Source organism: Schistocerca cancellata, chromosome 4 (assembly GCF_023864275.1).
Source record: "Schistocerca cancellata isolate TAMUIC-IGC-003103 chromosome 4, iqSchCanc2.1, whole genome shotgun sequence".
Taxonomy (NCBI): Eukaryota; Metazoa; Arthropoda; class Insecta; order Orthoptera; family Acrididae; genus Schistocerca; species Schistocerca cancellata.
The window spans coordinates 529,626,920-529,648,660 of NC_064629.1; the positions used below are offsets into that span (position 1 = coordinate 529,626,920).

The 21,741-nt window shown below is 40.8% G+C and overlaps 1 protein-coding gene across 4 annotated transcripts in view; it reads right to left on the minus strand.

Moving 5' to 3' along the window:
• LOC126184958 (dynamin) overlaps positions 1-21,741 on the minus strand; it is a 116,059-nt gene that overhangs the window by 64,330 nt on the left and 29,988 nt on the right. For all 4 annotated transcript variants that reach the window (XM_049927633.1, XM_049927634.1, XM_049927635.1 and 1 more), the window contains exons 8-12: positions 19,778-19,977; positions 16,391-16,536; positions 15,916-16,073; positions 15,655-15,823; positions 13,913-14,035 (exon numbers count right to left, since the gene is read on the minus strand). In XM_049927633.1, the coding sequence (XP_049783590.1) occupies positions 13,913-14,035; positions 15,655-15,823; positions 15,916-16,073; positions 16,391-16,536; positions 19,778-19,977 (796 nt within the window). The remainder of the gene's footprint in view (positions 1-13,912; positions 14,036-15,654; positions 15,824-15,915; positions 16,074-16,390; positions 16,537-19,777; positions 19,978-21,741) is intronic.

Consider the following 21,741-nt stretch of genomic DNA (forward strand, 5'->3'; position numbering starts at 1 on the left):
TGGGCAGAAGTAGGAAAGGTTTATGGAGTTGATCAATCATTGCAGCTAATACATTCAGGGTTACTGCACCATCTGGAGGAAGATATACATTGCATACAGTTATTTCCTGCATCGTCCTTATTCTGACAGCCACAGCTTCAAGAGGGGGTTTGAAGGGGCACATGTTCACTACAGACCGAGTAAAGGACATAAACACAAACTCCATCTGACACACAATTATAGCCGCTACGATTCCCGTAATATCCTTTATAGCCACGGAGGGCAGGGATCCGCATTGCTAGGAACCAGGTTTCCTGGAGGGCAATGGTGATAGCAGGTGTAAAGCTTCAAAACAGTTGCTGTAGCTCAGCCAGGCGGTGGAAAAAACTGCCGCAATTCCACTGGAGGATGACATCGTGAGACTGGGAAGGCATGAACATTCAATGAGGCAGTTTACACCTCAGAGTCACCTGCTGTCACTGATTTATTGCCTGAGCAGTCTATATCCATTGTGTCTGAGGGTCTGACAAGATCTTGGTCCTCAGCGGACACTAAAATCTCCACCCCCATCCTCAGCCACAGATCTTGTAGGTAGCGCTGGTGTGGGTGCCACCACAATTTCCTTGATCTTACGAGTTTCCTTTTTGGATTTCTCTCGCTGCTCCTTGGGTTTCCCTGCCTGGAAGGACTTCACTGGCTCCGTCTCCAGGACTGAGGATGAGTGTGAAGCCTTACGACCAGGTGCTTTTGGGCTCTTCAGCCACTGGCAGGTGTCATCTTTCCCACTAGAAGAAACCTGAGAAGGGAGTGACACAAGGGACCCCACCCTAGGAAGAGAAGCCGAAGAAGACTTATGCTTCTCCGGCTTAGAAGTGGGGACGGACGTCCCTGATGGTTGGGGGGGGGGGGGGGGGGTGTTGCTCCCAAAGTAGGTGGTGCAGGAGCAACAGGGAGGGGAAATGCCCCCACTATCAAGGGGCAGGTGTAGTCTTCCAGCTCTGAGAGGTGGCCTCAGTTGGGAGACCTGATGGTGCCAGACCTGTTGTAGTGGTGGTGTAAAACTGTCATATGCACAGGATGCAGGCATTCAAATTTTCTCTTAGCCTCAGTGTAGGACAGTCTGTCCAGGGTATTGTACTCCATCATTTTCCTTTCTTTCTGGAGAATCCTGTAGTCAGGCAAGCAAGGCAAATGGTGCTCTCTGCAGTTGACACAGATGGGAGGCGGGGCACATGGAGTATTGGGATGTGATGGGCGTCCGCAGTCTCGGCATGTGATGTTGGAAGTGCAGCGGGATGATATATGGCTGAACTTCCAGCACTTAAAGCACCGCATTGGGGAAGGGATATAGGGCTTTACATCACACTGGTAGACCATCACCTTGACCTTCTAGGGCAATGTATCACCCTCAAAGGCCAAGGTGGAGGCACCGGTGGCAACCTGATTATCCTTCGGACACCGATGGACACGCCGGACGAAATGTACACCTCACCACTCTAAATTGGTGAGCAGCTCGTCATCGGACTGCAAAAGAAGATCTCTGTGAAATATGATACACTGGACCATATTTAAGCTCTTATGTGGCGTGATGGTTACAGAAACATCCCCCAGCTTGTCACAAGCGAGTAATTCCTGTGACTGGGCAGAAGATGCTGTTTTGATCAAGACTGACCCAGACCTCATTTTGGACAAGCCCTCCACATCCCCGAACTTTGCCTCTAAATGCTGAACAAAAAACATAGGCTTCATCGTCATGAAAGATTCCCCATCAGCTCTCAAACATACAAGGTACTGGGGGCGAATAAGATCCGCTGCCATCCTTAGCATGACGTTCCTCCCATGGTCTGGCCAGGGAGGGGAGCGATTTGGGGTCATACTCCTGTGTGCTGAATTGAGCTCATGATCGCTTAGAGACTGCTGGTGTTTCACCACCAGCAAGAGATGATGGACTATGCTTCTTCGCGTGTCATCCGCCCTGATGCCACCCATTTCGACCAGGGGAGACACCCAGCCGCAGCAAAGGACACCTGGCAGGATGGTCATTGCCGTGAGTCCCAATGCCCCAGGGGGATGGGAGTTTACCCCTTGGCATATATGGGGAGTTAACAGAGCAGGCATCAGCAGAGCGATCCCTGTGCAGTCAGGGGGCTACAACCAACAGGGTACATGGCGGCCCCACCGCAACGGACTGGCTACCGTGCTGGGTATCAGGTGCAAAGAAGTCCATGGTCATCGTCGACGCATAAATCAACACTGCATAGTGCGTGGTGGAAAACACATGCAGGAAAGTGTCCTCGTCCAAGGGATGGAGAATGGGCAGGACTGCAAAGCGATGACGAGGAAGTGGGCTGAAGATCTCAATGCATGATGGACACGATGCAGCTTGTAAGGCATCCTTCCCAAATCGAAGAATGGAGGTCAAACCCTACAGGGCACCATCACATGAAGGCTGAAACATGTGAAACTCCTTTTAGTTGTCTCATAAGACAGGCAGGAATACCTTGGGCCTATTCTAACCCCTGGACCCGCAGGGGGGGCTCTGGTCGGCCATGTGGCACTATCGAGAGGGAACAACATTGTGTTTAATAAATGGCTTTGGTACATTATACTACATCTGCAGCAGCAGTTGGCACCACAGTGACACAACAAATTGTTAAAAATCGGTTACTTCAAGAACAGCTCTGAACCAGATGCCCTGTAGCATGCAGTCCACTGACCCTACACCACCGCCATTTGCGACTTCAGTTGAGTAAAGTGATAGTTCACTGGTGGGCAGAATGGAGGTCTGTTGTGTTCTGTGACGAAAGCCAGTTCTGCCTCAGTGCCAATGATGACCATGTGTTGATTAGGAAGAGGTCAGCTGAGGGCTTGCAACCAATCTGTCTGTGCTAGACACACTGGACCTACACCAGGAGTTAAAGTCGGGGCTGTGATTTCGTATGACATGAGACGTGCAGTCATCGTTATCCCATGTGTCCTGACTGCAAATCTGTGTGTCAATCTGGTGATCTAACCTGCTGTGCTGCCACTCATAAACAGCTTTCTGGAGGTGCTTTACAACAGGGTAACACTCGCCCACATACTGCTTTAGTAACCAATCATGCTCTACAGTGTGTCGACATGCTGCCTTGTGTTGATTGATCACCAGATCTGTCTCCAGCTGAGCACAACTGGGACATAATCAGACAACTACTCCATCATATGCAACCAGCATTAACCGTCCCTATACTGACCGACCACATGCAACAGATATGGAACTCCATCCTTCAAACTGACATTAGACACCTGTACAACACAACACATGCATATTTGTATGTTGGAATTCAACATCCTGGCAGTTGCACTGATTATTAATGCACTAGTACTTTATATTTTCAATGGCTTATCTTGCACCTATTTTAACCTGTGATCTGGCAATCTTAATCACTTAAATATGCTACCTAGACAACTGTAGTCCCAAAATTTCATTGCTCTACATTAATTATTTTTTGATATTGCAATTTTTTTCTGTCTGTGTATTTGAAATCTCTATGTACATAATGAAATTCCACTTTTATGTTCTTAGAATTAATGTTTTCCCACTGCTTACATTTTTATTAGTTACTTCAAATGGTATAAACAGTAATTGACCAATTTCCCACCACATACATCAATTAATGAAACAATGTTCAGCAATATATACTGTATTTACCTGAATATACGACGACCCTGAATATAAGACAACCTCCCGTTTTTAAGAGGAGCCTTGAGAAAAAAATATTTTTTTATCATATTCTCACTAACCAATATTACAAACTTTTATTGATGTAAGACATCTGCCTCTAAAGTTACCATTACACCTATTCTGAAGTTATAGAATTTATTGGTTGTCCACATTTTGATAATAAAAGGAGAAATAAAGCAAAAAAAAAAAAAAAAAAGAACCTGTTTACATTAATTTTTATCTTCACTGTCTATTTCGTTTAGCCCGTTGTGTGTGGTGCCACTATTTTTAATCATCATCATCATCATCATCACCCTTGCCCTTCCTCCTCCTCCTCCTCCTCCTCCTCCCCCCAGGGCAGCTGTGAAACATGTATCTTTGTTGTCACAAATATTTGGCCATTTCTCCCAAATATGATTTTTTTTTTTTTAACATACAGCAGATTTCGCTTGTATACTGATGTGAGAATGTTACATGTCTTTTGCTACAAAAATATTTTCTTCACGTTGCATTCTCATTGACTATGTAGAACCAGCAGCTGACACACTCCCTTTTGTTTGAGTCATTCCTCGCAGTGAATGTCGACAACTGTAATGCACAAAACACATAAGAATGCCACTGGCCCCGGTCTAGACTTTCTGCATATCCTGCAGAAATTTATACTGTTGTCGAGTATCTGCCCAATTTTGAAGTCAGTTCAATTCTGAGTACAAATGGATTCAGTCAAACTGCAATTTAAACATGGCAGATGTTCATAAAAAGCCAAAGTACGCCCCATGGTTGGCAGCAAGACAAAAATTTGCTGCCCTCTCATTATTCCTCTCCCTACACTCATTATCGTTCTCTGCTATGTTCATGTCACTGTTCCCCCTCCAAGCCATCCACAGTCCTGTGCTTGAGCAACAGTTAAACATGGACTGCTGTATCTTCTACAGTGCAGGTCATATGTAACAACAGCAACTACAGGGTGTACACATGGACAAGGAAAAAAAATTCCAGATTTTTCCTGGATTTCCCGATCAAAAATACACTTTCTTCCAGGTGAAAACACACTTTTTCCGTGTTAAGTGACAGTATACTTTCCCTTGGAACTGTAAAACTTATCAATCCTTTGAATGGTTATAGTCTTTAACATGGGGGTAGAATTTCCCGGCGCTTTAGAAAACGAAACTCAGAGGAAGACACATTTTGAAAAGATCTTTGATGTGCAGCAACATGTACACTGCACATTTTCGTATTATGAAAGTATAAATTCGAACTCCACCGAACACTGAGTGCTACTTTCCGAAGCATTGAAATTGAGACTGCGATGCGTTTTTGTAAGCCAGTCATAGCTCATATCACGTGATCTCGCCGGCCAATGACAGCGGATATCCAGAGCATAGGACATGTGATGTAGGCAGCCAATAGCAATTAGCAATGTCACTGTTAAGTAGTGTGAACACACAAATGGGAAAAGTTAATGACTTAAATTAATATACATAGTGTTACTAAAAGAAAAGAAAAGCTTTCACATATAATATTGGTCCCTAAGGTTAATAAGCTGCAAGAGAAGCTAAGCTTTCACATATAATGTTTATCTTATTTGCACGTGTTACACTTTAAGACATATCACACAAATCTGCCAGTAAAATGTTTAATTACGACATAAATGTCTGATCTTCTGGGCTCGAAATTCTTCTAAATAACTCGTCATCAAAGAGTTGATTTTTAAATGAGAGTCAAACGCTCTGTGATTTAAGAAATTCAGTGTACATTTTCACACATAGTTCAACTTGCGTGAACGGAAATTTACTTTGAAAGTAATGTTTTTCAAACCGCCATTCGCAATATTTTCCTGCAACCTGTTAGAAATAGGTTCATTTCAGCAGTTGCCAGAGAGCGCCAGGTAACAGGTGTCTCTGCGCTTGCGCGCTACAATGACGCATGAAGCCCATATGTTTGTATGTGTAAAACATTAAAAGATATTACATTATGTCATAAAAGAAACAACACATCAGAGGATACTCCAAGAGCATTGGAATTTCATGAACCAAACTAAAAATTCACAATCTGGCTTAAATTGCACATTCGTATGCCCAGATTCCCAATGAAGTAGGCCTCAACCTGATATGAAGCTTTTCAGTGTGCTTTTCAAGATGTAAATTTTCTTGGAGTACCAGTACTGTATTATATGAAGAAGATGAAAACATGCCCTTGAAATGCAGCAAACAGTTGAAACTAGGCAATAGTATGGAATTAAACAATGAAGTCATTTCTGTCAGTTTGCTAAAGAAATTTGGCTTTTCTTAATCTTTTCTGCTGAGGCAGTCAATATACTTGAAAATTAGAAAGAAAAAAAAAAAAAATGCTAAGAGCTAAGGATTAAAGAAATGGGTAGTCTGCAAGGCAATTAATGCTTGACTCTTAGAAAGGTGGAAATAAAATCAAATCAAACTAATAACATATTTTGGCCTTCCATAATGAAGTGAATGTATTTTAATTCACTTGATAGCACCTGGCCACAGAAATCCGTTTTGTTTTCATTTTATGTGAGGGCAGTAAAAGAAGAGGAAACAGCAAAATCAGTAAATGTAAACATGGGTCACATGGAGACTACCCAGTATAACTCTGACTGCTCTGCACGTCAGCCCCAGATCTACAATATTTCTGAATAGGGCAATACTAGATAGTGCCCCCCACCCCCACCCCTCCCTCGTACTTATAAGATAGGACGTAAAAAAAATCGGTTTTTCAAAAATATGTTCATTTAGTAGCGCACATCTTCCTGAAGAGTTGCATGCACAAAACGTGTTCGAGGAAATGTAAGACATGTTATTCGGTCTTAAGTGTGCCAAAGTCCACTGCTGCAACTCTTCACACAGCATTCTTCTATCGCACGTCACTGTATTTCACTCTGTGGAATTGAAACCTGTATTTTTGTAATGGATGCCATCAAACTATATTCATGACAGTGGAAATTAAAATGACTTGTGGTGCCTCTCCTGCTCCCAGTTGGCCAGCTTGACATCCTGCAGCGTGCGCTCTCTCTCTCTCTCTCTCTCTCTCTCTCTGTGGTGCCTCTCCTGCTCCCAGTTGGCCAGCTTGACATCCTGCAGCGTGCGCTCTCTCTCTCTCTCACACACACACACACACACACACACACACACACACACACACAACTTGCTATTAATACTGGATGGGATTATTTGCTATCAGTAGAACAAGAAGTCTTCAGAAAATTTACACTCTTTATTGCCTATTAGCTAATAACTTGCTGTTTTGTGTGACGTAAAATTAAATATAAGATACATAAAACCAGTAAAGACAAGAGACAAGCAAGACAGTACACATTTGTTCAATGCTTCGCTCCTAGCATTCTTTCCGTTGCTACAGCTTTACATGGCGTGCTATCTTTTCTGCGAAAGAATCTATTACATCATCGAAGTTTGTCAAACGTTTTGCTACATGAAAAATCGAAATGTCGTTGTATAATACTGAAAAAGCTGTTAATACAAATAGTATGCAAGATTGGTGTGGTTTCTCGATCTGATTACGTCTATTTTCATTTTGTCACTGTCTGCTAGATAAAACAAAACAAGCCTTTCTAATATTGCAGCAATTTTAACACACACCAAATAAACAAGATTGTTTTGGCAAAAATGTTTACTTTTATAATACAACAGAATATAATTCACGAAGTACCACTGTCAAATGCATATTAGGCCTACTACAAGCAAAAAGCTTTATGTCACAAAATACGCTCCAGTTTCTCAAGCACGAGAACAAAAAATAGTAGTACAAAATTTTTATATAAATTTGGAATCATCATATTCTTTCATAATTTGTGTGATGTCCCCATTTCTTCTCCTTCCTCATTTTAATAAACAATCTTGTCATCACTATTCCTGCCACTGTCAAAACTTATTCTCCGGTTAACTCTACTAACCCTGCCAGAATCACCGGTTTAGTTATCTCGCGATTCTCTGCTTAGGCATTGTTACGTGTTCGTACAACGTGTTTTCTGCACTTCTTCCCAAATAGAACTTAAGCGGCTGCTAGCCGGGGACTGTACAACTGGGCCTTACTAGTGTAGCGATCTGACCAAAAATTTTCTGTCAAAATTTCATTTTCTTGGATACACTGAAAAGATAACATGCAATCTTTCTTAACAGTTATTCCTGTTAGTCATTTATTTCCACTCTGGTAGTCTGAATCCATGGATTTCGCTGGTAATTATAACTCGCAAACCCAATCAACCACATAATCGGATAGTAATTGGCATTCGGCCGTTCGAGTTTATTTGGCTCAACTGGTACAGCGCAGTCCCCTTTTGTCTGCAGGTAAGTTATTTCTAGACGCAACGAGGATTCCCCTGACAGAGACATCACGTACGCTACACATGCATTCAAAAATAAACTTATGATTCAATTAGAAATCAACTTAGAATGTGTTCAAAAATGAGCAGGGATGCATTTTAAGGTCATGAATAATTGATAGACCAACGTGCACCAGATGCTAGGCACTTTGTGAACCACAGTTTTCCCCCCCCTCAAGAATATGAATTTGGGCTCCCTCCCAACTAAAAACTGATTTATTCACAGAGAGATTGAAGTAACTCTGTCCCCAGCAGTGAGAAGTCAGCAGTTCAGGACACATACAGATGTAGGAAATCCCAAGCGAGACACATATATGCACCCACAACGCCTGGGGAATGGTGGAGCACACCATGTATAGATGTCCACAGCAATTGCAATTGGTTAACTTTCTTGAGCCCTAGACTCCTTTGCTTTTACACCCCAGTTCTGAAGTGGTAGAAGTCTGCACTACTTGTTTTCAACAATAAACAAAAGCTATGACAGCCAATAAATAATAGACTAACTAGTTTTGAACAGTCGCAACAGACATTATGCCTCTTGCAAAAATTGCATGACCTACATTGAGAACTACTAGCACATTAGCTTGCAAAGAAAAATGCAATAACTTAGATTTTCTGGGTGACAACCTCAGTTTCTTTTTAATATTAGGCAATTTCTGAGGTGGTAGCTAGGTTCGAACCTGGCATGTAGAACAGTTTGAAAAGCTTCAAGTGAGACAAGTGGCAACCATATTAAAATACAATCACAACCAGAAGACTATGTAGAAAAAATTCACCAGAGGATATTGAAACTACAATTTTATATTCAAGTGGAACAATATTAGTCATAAATTTGTTCATGAAACATGGTGTACATGCAAGACCAAGTGTTTCAAAATAAAGACCAGTACAATTAATGAAATTGCTTATTAATGTTTTGTTAAGTACGCTTGAAAAGTAATTTCGCAAATTTACAACCTTTTTTTCAAATTTCTGAAGTGCAAAAGAGGAATTTCACTGTTCCTCACTATGGATTATCTCTTCTTTTTCAGTCCTGGTCACTGCTGTGTGCAAAATGCCACTACTACTGGCTACATGTATGGAAGCAGTTTCTGGTCACACATTCCTATCCTCCTCCTCTGCTGACAATGCCCCATTCCTATCCTCTTCCTCTGCTGTCAATTACCCTCCACAATCCTTGCCCATTTTGTGTTCATCCCACACACATCCAGTGAGAGCATTTCCTCTCAATATGGAAGTTCAAAAGCTGACATGCCGAGTTCAGGTACCACCTTTATGAGCCCGTCTACTGTTCAACACACCCTGTATAAAATCAAAATTTAGTTAATTATTCAGGGAATACTAACATAAAATAAGCCAAAATGAATGCTTAGAGCTCACACAATAGGAAATTTTGTTTGACAGCCAAAATCATTCTAAATTGAACACTTTCTTCCATTTGGTATGACTTAAAGCAGCAGTTCATCTAAATTCTATGTACAGAGCCACTTAAGCCACCTACTGCAGACTTCTATAGGAAGCACGAGACAAGAAAAGTGACTATACATTAGTTCACCCTTATTCAAATCAATCCAGTATTTTACTAGTAACATATACTACAGCTCAGCCAGACTCAAGATCTAGTGGATAAACAGTGTTGCCTCCTCTTCTGCAAGTGTAAAGCAATAAGAGAACATTTCACCTGGCATTTGACAAAGAAACATCATTGGTTTGCCACTTTCCGAACAAGTAGCTCGCAATAGCATTTCTATACTACATTCACTAGCTAGGAGCACCAACATTTTACATTCTGTAGTTAATATGCAAGAAAAATAGCAGAGAACAAATGTAAGAAATAAAAATGAACTATTTTAATCCTTCTGTTTGGTGTAAACACCACTTTCAATCTTTGTTTGGGTTCTATGTGTTACAATGCAACTCTCTACCTTTTACCCAATTTCCACCTCCTCTCCTCCCCTCTCACCCTACCCCATTCAGTCACACATCCAAAAATTTGTTTTATTACACAGAGGCAAAGATAAGCCACTACAAGGCAAGAGTGAGGAATGCAGTATTATATGCTGCTGACACGATCACACTAGGAAGAAATGGGACAGAACAACTACAGAAAGGAGAGAGAAAAATACTAGGTTCTAAAAGAGGTGGATGCGAAGACCTAGGGAAGAATTGTACCGGAACATGAGAACAATATCCGGGGAAATCAGACTCAAAAGGGCAAGGTTTCCTGGACATGCAGTTTGGATGAGTATGTACAGAATGATGAAGAGAGTGTGGGAAACAACAGGGAGGACAAGGGGAAAGACAGGAACCAACTGTGTCGTTGAACTTCGGAAGGAGTGGTTGGAATTGGGAATCAAGGTAGAAGGAAAGGAAAATTGGAGGAACAAATATACACCGACGAATATGTCGGAGATCAATGACGGAGAAGAATACAGGAAAAGATTAGAGTGTCACCAGTGGAGCTGACAGGAGAAACGTACACTGAAGATCTCGGAAGAAGAGTGGGAGAGAAGAAGAGAAAGAATGAAGAGGTTCTGGGAGAAGAAGAGTAAAATGCAGTCCACAAAGGAGATACCCGTGGTCCTACAGAGGCCGTAACACAAGAAGAAGAAGAAGAAGAAGAAGAAGAAGAAGAAGAAGAAGACTACTGACGACTCCCTTTCACAACCTATGCTCGCAGCTAAATCTGTATTTAATCAAAATGTAAGTAAACGTTTCAAAAAATACCTCACACACTATCCCACGCAAAATAAGCTTTCACATTCCCGTGTGACACACTAATCATACCCCTGCACAGATGAAGTTCATGGTTTCCATATCAGGAACGCTGCAACATTAACCCATTGGATCTAACCTAGACCTTGGGCTTTGCTACAAATAGTCTGCCATTACTACTACAATGACGACGACAATTTCAGGATCACACAGGGGGTGGAAATATCGTGCACTAGCCAAAAGTTTAGAAATTGTATTTCATAATCAACTACCACATAATATCAAAAGCTAACTTCAAGATAATATACACTCCTGGAAATTGAAATAAGAACACCGTGAATTCATTGTCCCAGGAAGGAGAAACTTTATTGACACATTCCTGGGGTCAGATACATCACATGATCACACTGACAGAACCACAGGCACATAGACACAGGCAACAGAGCATGCACAATGTCGGCACTAGTACAGTGTATATCCACCTTTCGCAGCAATGCAGGCTGCTATTCTCCCATGGAGACGATCGTAGAGATGCTGGATGTAGTCCTGTGGAACGGCTTGCCATGCCATTTCCACCTGGCGCCTCAGTTGGACCAGCGTTCGTGCTGGACGTGCAGACCGCGTGAGACGACGCTTCATCCAGTCCCAAACATGCTCAATGGGGGACAGATCCGGAGATCTTGCTGGCCAGGGTAGTTGACTTACACCTTCTAGAGCACGTTGGGTGGCACGGGATACATGCGGACGTGCATTGTCCTGTTGGAACAGCAAGTTCCCTTGCCGGTCTAGGAATGATAGAACGATGGGTTCGATGACGGTTTGGATGTACCGTGCACTATTCAGTGTCCCCTCGATGATCACCAGTGGTGTACGGCCAGTGTAGGAGATCGCTCCCCACACCATGATGCCGGGTGTTGGCCCTGTGTGCCTCGGTCGTATGCAGTCCTGATTGTGGCGCTCACCTGCACGGCGCCAAACACGCATACGACCATCATTGGCACCAAGGCAGAAGCGACTCATCGCTGAAGACGACACGTCTCCATTCGTCCCTCCATTCACGCCTGTCGCGACACCACTGGAGGCGGGCTGCACGATGTTGGGGCGTGAGCAGAAGACGGCCTAACGGTGTGCGGGACCGTAGCCCAGCTTCATGGAGACGGTTGCGAATGGTCCTCGCCGATACCCCAGGAGCAACAGTGTCCCTAATTTGCTGGGAAGTGGCGGTGCGGTCCCCTACGGCACTGCGTAGGATCCTACGGTCTTGGCGTGCATCCGTGCGTCGCTGCGGTCCGGTCCCAGGTCGACGGGCACGTGCACCTTCCGCCGACCACTGGCGACAACATCGATGTACTGTGGAGACCTCACGCCCCACGTGTTGAGCAATTCGGCGGTACGTCCACCCGGCCTCCCGCATGCCCACTATACGCCCTCGCTCAAAGTCCGTCAACTGCACATACGGTTCACGTCCATGCTGTCGCGGCATGCTACCAGTGTTAAAGACTGCGATGGAACTCCGTATGCCACGGCAAACTGGCTGACACTGACGGCGGCGGTGCACAAATGCTGCGCAGCTAGCGCCATTCGACGACCAACACCGCGGTTCCTGGCATGTCCGCTGTGCCGTGCGTGTGATCATTGCTTGTACAGCCCTCTCGCAGTGTCCGGAGCAAGTATGGTGGGTCAGACACACCGGTGTCAATGTGTTCTTTTTTCCATTTCCACGAGTGTATATACGTAGCTAGCATATTTATATGCAGACGTCAAATTTCTCGACTTGATCACAAAAAATCATATTACAATACACATTTAAGGATAGATTTTTAATACTGTGTGTATTGACTTCAGTACATGCTTTTTTTCTGGTTCTAAATTTGAGACATTTAACACGTGTTCAATATGCGGCACTTGTTAGTATGTGAGATAAAATAGTGGTGTTTCCGTGGTATCATGCATCCTGTGCTGTCGTTGGCTCATATAAGCAAACCGAACAACCTAAAGATTACTCGTTTGTGAAGCTAGTATTCTGCATTTGTTGGTTTCCCTATTTATATGAGCATATTACAAAAATATGTATTTTAAATGATATACCATATTAAAGGTCTCTCCAAAATGTGTGGTTTTTTTTTGTATGGTTTGTTGTTTTTTTTTTTTTTTGCTAAAGTGAAGTCTACATAAAAACATGTTACCACACATTTTAAGCACTTCATTTAGCAGACAAAAATAGGTAGTTCTAACAAATGAATTTCCTCTTACCACTTATTAATGCACATTTTGCTAACTTTCATTGCGTTGTTTACAGAAAAAAAAAATTACCAGTTTGTCTCCTCTTCTGTACCGCAGAATGGGTCAACCCTTATTCCAAATTTTTGTGTAGTAAACTGCATATTCAACTGCGCTGTTTTCAGACTCACAGTATGCTACAGTTATTTGCAAGGAAATAAAATTCACTAGAACTGCTGATAACAGTAATGGAACATTTTTTTCCACACGTATTTCTGCTAGGTGGTGATACTTATCATATTGTTTAATTGCACTCTGGTGAGACATTTACAAGCTTATTCCTACTACAAACAAATTGCGGAGGCCAGAAAGAAAAAAACTACCTAAACAATATTAAACGTCAATTAATGATGCATCACAGCATATTAGAGGTATAAAGAGAGAAGTGTTTGATAGCAAAATTTCGGCCTTTCTGTTAGTTTCCTTTTTATGCAGTCAGTGGAACATGAAAAACCATGTGGAAGTTGGCAAGACACCATTAGGCTCTGCTATTCGAGCCTTTGGAAGGCTCATAAGAACTGTACTCTGAAGAAGCCATGCCAACGAGCCCCTACTACATAGGGCTAACAGGCATTTCAAGGTACACCTTAAGATTAGCTACTACCTGTTCAAAAAACATCACTCAATCTCAACAGTTCCAAAACCGTTCACTGCCATTATTCGTGCAAGAAATCTTTGAAATTAGTCCTGATAGTTTACTTTCTGTAATACATTATTTTAATATATATTTAGGGGTGGCTCCACATCAGAGCCTTTAACTGTGTACTGCACCTGCCCCCTGCAGTACGAGCCAATTTTAACTATTTACTAAGCAGATTACCAGTAAATATTCATTAACTCTACTTAAAAAGGATAGTTTTGTAAGAACAAAACATTACCTTGTATACATTTCTTCCTTCAGGGTTAAACAGTGCAAATGTATGCCTTCTTGACATGAAGCTCTGTTCAACATCTCGCAGCTTGAGTCCATCAAGAGGCAGCATGTACTTTTTCTCTCGCTCCTACGAATAAAAATGGAACTGAACAACTTACTGTAGATCAAGTACACAGTAGCTTCATTAAGTGTGTGGTGTATGATTTGCTTATGATGAACAAAACAACTTCTTGTGTATCAGCTCACAAAAAACTACTATTTAACAGTATTTTATCTGCATAAATGCAATAATTTTTCATTTATTTGAAACCATTCATCTGTCAACAACTGCATTCTAAAAATAATCATTGATTCTAGTCTTCTATTTACATCTATGAAGGTGGAATGATGACTGGTTTACCACAGACGCTAGTATTTACTTCAATGCTTGCATTACTTGTTAACTGCCAAAAGATATATTACAAAGGAGAGACGAGTACAAAATATCATTGTATTTTGCGTCAACCAAGATTAACTGTACTGCGCGCACACGCACGCACGCACAAATATTTAACAACTAAGAAACAGCCAGAAAAGTTTGCAAAAATTCATAAAAAGGCGCGAAGTTAGTCAGTGTGGTAGACAGATGGTAATTAATCACTTGCATGGGTTTAGAAATGCTTGGTTCACATCTCTATCTAGGTAGAAGATCTGTGCCTACTACAAAGTCCAAGCCTACAATGTACTGAAATCTGCAATATAAAGAATTAAAATTTCGAAATAGTTAGGCCATCAAGGAAATTACTTGCACAACTAACAGGCCGTCATGTACTTGGGATAAATTGCCGAGTCATAACTTCCACATAATATTTGTTTTGGTGGCATTCAGTTACAGTTGGTGCTAATAGAACATCAGTGTGTATGCCATGGTACCTCTCTCCTTATAGAGTGGACCCTGAAAGACATGACAGCAGTACAGTATCTGTGGCTGGTATCACTGCAAAGTGTACAACTGCAACATCTGAACATATTTTCCCATAGATGATCTGTTAAGTGGATTACATTTCTGTTACAACAAAGCCATAAGTACCAGTTGGTGAAGCTTTACAACAATGACCTTTCTAACCCAAAACTGTACAATGAAATTCTACCAATGCAAATGTAGTATTGGCACCACCAAAGTTCACAGTATGGCACATATCACAGTGAGAAACATTTAAGGGAACCACCGGTTCATTGCTAGCTTTCTGTGCTGCATAGGAAGCTATTTATAAAATACGTAACTATTATCAAGTATGAGTAATTGTGGTATATTAATCAATTAGATCACCAATTAATGACTGAAAATACACAAGAGTATATTCAAATCAATGTTTAAGCCTTTTGATGCAATGGATGCTTCTCGAACTGAAATATAGAAGCAATGAATAAACATTCAATGAGTTATTTTACAGAGCTAGAAAATCAACATTTGTCTGTTGAATGAAAACTCAAGTACACTAGAAGACTATCAAGCTGAAATTATGCCTACAATTTTTTCTTTACCTTAGTGATATTGGTTATTCAGATAATAATATCTCAATAATAGCAGACAGGAAGGAAAAAGGAAAAAGACTGAGGAAGAAGGGACGGGAAGGGGGAAAAGGAGGATGGGGGGGGGGGGGGGGGGGGAGGAGGAGAAGAAGAAGAAGAAGAAGAAGAAGAAGAAAGAGGAGGAGGAGGAGGAGGAGGAGCAGGGAGAAAGTTTTTTTTAAAATTTGAAATTACCTCTTCATCTTTAAACCAGGATATGCTTTCTGAGGTAAGGACAAACCAGTAGTCCCTGGAACCACCTTTCATTATTCCCAAATTGTGTATACACATGTAACCTTTACGAATAACTTGATTTCCCAGTTTACGTCCTGCTTTAACGGAATTTTCTGAAGATTGTTGGGCACTGAAAAGAAAGGTTAGTCACATTTTAGTGCTTGTTCAAAATGACACCCACTTATTTAAAAAAAAAAAAAAAAATCCCTGACAGATATTTACTTGGCAAATCCAATGAAATCCTCATGATTTGTGTTCATGTATGCTAGTTCACAATCGATCAACAAAATAATTTGTTCTTTACAATTTTGTTCCCGCTGCCGGATGTGTGTAGTAATTATTCGTTCAGTTTCTTCGCGCAATCTAGGATACCGTGACATCTGAAACAAAAATATTTTTAGTTGATGCTGTAGCCAAACTTACTTTTTTCCTGTATGACAGAGATAACTTTACTCATGACTAAAGAAATTGACTTTGAGACCCAGGCAGGTATTACTTTATCGGTTTTATTATTGTTGGATGACTCAATCACAACAGATCTCTCTTACATTGCTGCTAAGAACCCTAAAAAGAGTCTCTCTTATGAAGAGAGAACAGGAAAGGCCTAAGGTTATTCAATTCAAAAACAAGAATTAGTGTAATATTTGCTACTTTTTATTATAAGTGCTAAATTCTGTGAATCACATTTTCAACATACCTTATCGGTGCAAACTCTAACTACATTTGACAGTTCTGCTACAACCAAGTCAACACATTTTAAGCTCGGTTCCTTTAACCGAGCAATTTGTTTCTTAACAATTGCCTCAAAGGCCATATCAGGTGTAAACAGGCCAACCCTAATACCTGAGAGGGAAAGAAAACAAGAGAAGTTTAGAAAGGGGGAAAAAAAAAAAGGTTTGTATGACATATCATTGCACCAATCCCCACTATAATGAAATAATAGTGTAGTTCACATTAACATTCTTGTAATATAGCTAAAATACAATCATTTTGTGAATGAGATTGCAGTGGTGAAGGGGTAGCATTGCTACCATACACCCTATCATTTTTGACAAGGTTCTGCACATACCGGCAAAACAGGAACACAGCAAGAGCACGGTGCTCGAGAAAGGAGTACAACTGGCCAGCAGCTGGGCCCTATCACTTGACTCATTGAAATGTCATTCACAAAGTCATTTTAATCAAAGTGTAAGTAGTATCACATTTAGAAATATTATTAAGATATATCCAACTTTCATTTTTGCTACTGGAGCAGTGCCTTAACAATAAAATTGCAGCAATTTCTTCTCGTACTTCTGAAATAGTTCTGACCATTTTAGAAACATAAAAACATTGGTTATACAGAAAAGAAAACAATAAGAAATTTGTAACTGAACTTTTTCGTAGCTCTTTTGGACAAAAATATACAGAAAGCAGTAATTCAATCAGTGTTTAATCCACACTGTTGTACTATTTCTATGAACAAGTAATAGGAAAAGATCACTGCAGTCACAATAAAGCCTGCACCCTTGATTTCTGATGTCTTATCACCAGGTACTCATCTTTTTGGATTTTTATTCTGGCATTCTATTCACCAACAAAGGACTTTGGGGCAATAAAAGAATGTACATGAGAGCTTTCAGATTTGTCGCACATTGGAAAAAAAAATGTACACCCAAATACTGCACACTGATGGTAGTGCATAACAAAACAGTGCTCCAAGCCAGTAACAAAAAAAGACTCAGACAAAATAAAACCTCCACTATTTGTGGAAAGTCATAGTTCTAATGGCAACACAATAAACATGTAACCAATAACAACTTTCAGATAGCTAACTCCAAACAATTTCCACATAGAGTGTGTTCAATTACATTCTCAGAATCAGTCACCCATTATTCTAAAAATTATGAAGGAAATAATGGCTAAGAAAGTAAGCAAATAGAACCAAACAAGTGAACTACAGCTGAAACATCAGAACAAACTTCTATGTGTTACAACCAAGGATTATTACTTGACAAAGAGACTCATAAACCTAGCCGTAGAAACAACTTTATCACATAATTAGGTACAGTGATGTCCCATTTCAAAGTAGTGTGCCCTGTTATCTCTCAGTGCATGGAAAATAGAAGAAACTGCTTTTGTGTTCTGACTCAATGGCTTGCAGTTAGCATCATTAAATTTATTGATGATGGGAAGCACAAAAGAATGAAAGTGCTAAAAAGGTGATGGAGCTTGCAAACAAAATGTCTTTATTCCTCTTTATGGCAATATACCTTGCCAAAAATCTATGTATTATACAATATAAAGTAACCTATAAGTAACTTCTGAAAACACTAAGAGACTAGTTAGATTTTGTTGTATACAACAGAATTACTCCAGAAGAGAAGCTAATTTCAGAAACAGTAGTGTTTAAGCAGCCGGAATCAGAAATGAAGTATCTCCCACAAGTTGAAAAGTCCATACTCAATAAGACTACTGTGTAGTAAATAAATGTAGTTTAAGTTTGAAATGATTAGCTCCTAAATTGTTGGATAAAAAAGGGAATTTATCCCTACATTAAATTAATTATTTTATAATATTACTGGTTTCCAAACATTATTCATGATTGAAACTGATCACGCACAGTTCAGGAAATAACTGCAGGTAACTAACTGACTAGACAACACTCGCAAGATTTCATGATTCTAATGGTCTGCTAGTACATGAACAGTATGAAAACTAGACTTTGTATTACTGAATACACTGTACTGTTTAGAACCACAGCAAAGAACAAATCATATATTGAATCAATTTTCAAACTTAAAATAGTTTAAACTTACTAGTATTTTAAGTAGAAATTGTAATACTACTGACTACACTGCCTGACAAAAAAAGTGAAACACCCAGAAGATATGGTCAGAAGTCAATGTAAGTTCATACACATACACACCACGTAAATGATTAGGCCACATGGATGCTGTTATACTCATCTAAGACTGCCATTTTAGCATTTGAGTGTTTGAAAGGGGCCTCATTTTGTCATTTGGCCAGCTGGTTGAATCCTGAAATTATGTATTTGTGCAGTATTCAGATGTAACAGTAGCCTGATGTTGACTGCACGGAAATGTGAAGGTCAGCATACTCATCGTAAAGTTCTGGTCAAATACATCTGACTCCCCACAAGCAAGGATCACTGTATTGTGCACCACGCACTCTTAACCCTTCACATCTCTGCCAGTCATCTGAGAACAAGTAATGACTCCCTGCAACATTGTGTCATCCTCCACCATTGGTCAGAGGCCAGCAGCAGACAGGCAGACTAGGAAATTACCATGCCACAACACGTTGTTGCAATGAGCTGGAAGCACGGACTGCTGACGAATATAGTCACATTGTGATCAGCACGGAATCAGGTTCTTCACTATCTGGACGACAATCGCTGGTAAGTATGGTGGCAACCAGAAGAGAGGTCCCAGTCATCCCATCTTTTGGATATGTACAGCAGTGTTACTCCTGGTGTGGGGAGCCATCGGGTATGACTTCAGGTCATGGCTGATAGTGATTGAGGGTAATTGATGGCACAATTTTACGTCACAGACATTCTACATACTTATCTGATAGAATCATATCGTCGTTCTCCCCCCCCCCCCCCCCCCCCCCCCCTACAGAACAATGCTCGTTTACACATAGCATGTGTCTCTATGAACTGTGTGGTGATGATGTACTCCAGTGGCCAGATATGTCCATGACATGACATGACATGACATGTGGGACCAGCTCAGAAATCTACCCCATTCCAGTGGCAGTATTCCAAAGTTCTAGTTACAACAGTTGTGGGCCAGCTTGACTCTGGACACAATACAATGGCTTTCTGACATTCTTCCAAACAGAATCAGTGTATGCACAGAGGCCTGATAAGTGGAGAAACGTTTTATTGGTAAGTGGACAAATACTGTCAAGTTATTTGTAAATGTGACAATTTTGTAACCACTAAAACAACATCACATACCCACTCCACACATGAATTTTCCATTTCATTTCCTCCTCTCCTTCCGGTTGCTTCATTTTTTATATCAAGCAGAGTATTGTTCTCTAATCTGGCATACTACTGGACTGAAATACAAACCATGAATATTTCTAATAGCAAATGCTATTTCTCTTCTGAGTTCTTTTTCATCAAATTCCATTTTGACAATTTCAAATGGAAACCTCTCATGGAATAGTCTGTTAATCTTTGCACCACCTGAAAGTTCCATTGTATTTATCTGTGCAGAGCCAGATCCTTCAATAGTCCTTTCAAAATCCGATTGCAACTGCTGAATCATCCTGCAAATTATTATAGTACACAGAAAATATTCAATAAAGTGAGTATCATATACACAATTTTTATGAATTTTATTTAAGTCTGGTTCTACACCCTGAAATTACATGAGCTACATGATAGGCTGTTTATATTCTCATATTCTCTCTCTCTCTCTCTCTCTCTCTCTCTCTCTCTCTCTCTCTCTCTCTCTTTAACACCAACACACACACACACACACACACACACACACACACACACACACACACACAGTCTACTTTGCTCCACTGATCAGCAGCTCCACATCTTAATGATCATCTTCATTTGCCTGCTCATCACTGATCATGTAATCTCAGACACAAGTTACGGTCTACTGTACCCACATACAGGGTGCAGCAACAACTACCAGATTTCAAAATGCAATAACCATTTTATCGATCAGATTTTCATTATTTTTTTATAACATAGGTACATATATTAAGTTTTGTTTTATGGTTTTTGAATCATATCAGGTAGGTGCCGCCATGCATTATCTGGGTGCAGAAACATAACTTCCTTGTTTGACATGCATGCCATTCAAGCTGTAGTGGGACAGGAGTGGTCTCATTTGACAGGCACAGTTCTAAATTGTTTTCTCTTCCAAGTTAGTCACAATCAGCTCGGAACACTGAGGAGCTTGCATTTGCCATCAAGACCTACTTTTGAAATGGATGCTCTGTGAACACAATCCAGTGCGTCTTCTAAAAATCTCTTCAATGTAGTCTCGTTGGGCCGTGTACCAGACCAGAAATCAATTGTTGCATGGGCGACTACGTTCAGGCAAACTGCAAGTATAACAAGAATAAGAAATGAAGTCCCTTAGCCAATCAGATCACATGAGAACAATGCGGCAGTAAGGGCTTCACTCTTGCAATTATCACAGCATTCTGTATGTGCACTCTGATTGTACAGCGAGGTGAATTCTTCACTATGACTCACTTAGATCTGTACAAGTTTGCAATTGTGCAGGAACTCTCTGAACACTAGTTCCAATTGCCTGTTGAGCACTTCCCAAAAACTTAGCCGAGGATGTAATCCCCCCTCCCCTCCAATGATGAAGCCCATTTTCATTTGACTGGATATAACAACAAACAAAACATGCATTACTGGGTTCAATCCACAAGAATTCCATCAAAGGCCTCTGTAGTCATCTAAAGTCAGTGTGGTGTGCAATTTCCTCAGCTGGGCTTGTTGGTCCCTGTTTTTTTGAACAAAATGCGGTCACAGTGACAGTGAATTCAGACCGTTATGTGAACAAGTTGGAGAAATTTTTTTCCACAACTTGATGAATTGGACTTAGGGGAACATTTGGTTCCAACAGGATGGAGCAACAGCTCGTGCTTCAATGGCTGTTTTGAAAGAACACTTCCTGGAGCGCCTCATCCAAATACGGGGTGATTTGGACAGGCCAGCCTTTTTCCCCCATTTGGCCCCTTGCAATTTTTTTTTGTAATCCCGTGTTATGTCAACTGTCCAAGGACTATGAGACCTAAAGACTAACATCCAAGCAGAAACTGGCAACATACTCACTCCTTTGCTGGTAAGGGTCATGAGGAATGCCGGAAATCAACGTATTTGTGTATGGGCATTGGAAGGGGTGGGGGGAGATAACCTATCGGATATGATTTCAAAACTGTGTGCAAAACAAAACCTTAAAAATTGTCCTACATCATTTACAAAAATTAAAAATATCTAATCCATAAATTGGGTTTTATTGTGTTTTGAAATCAGGACATTATGTTGTCATATCC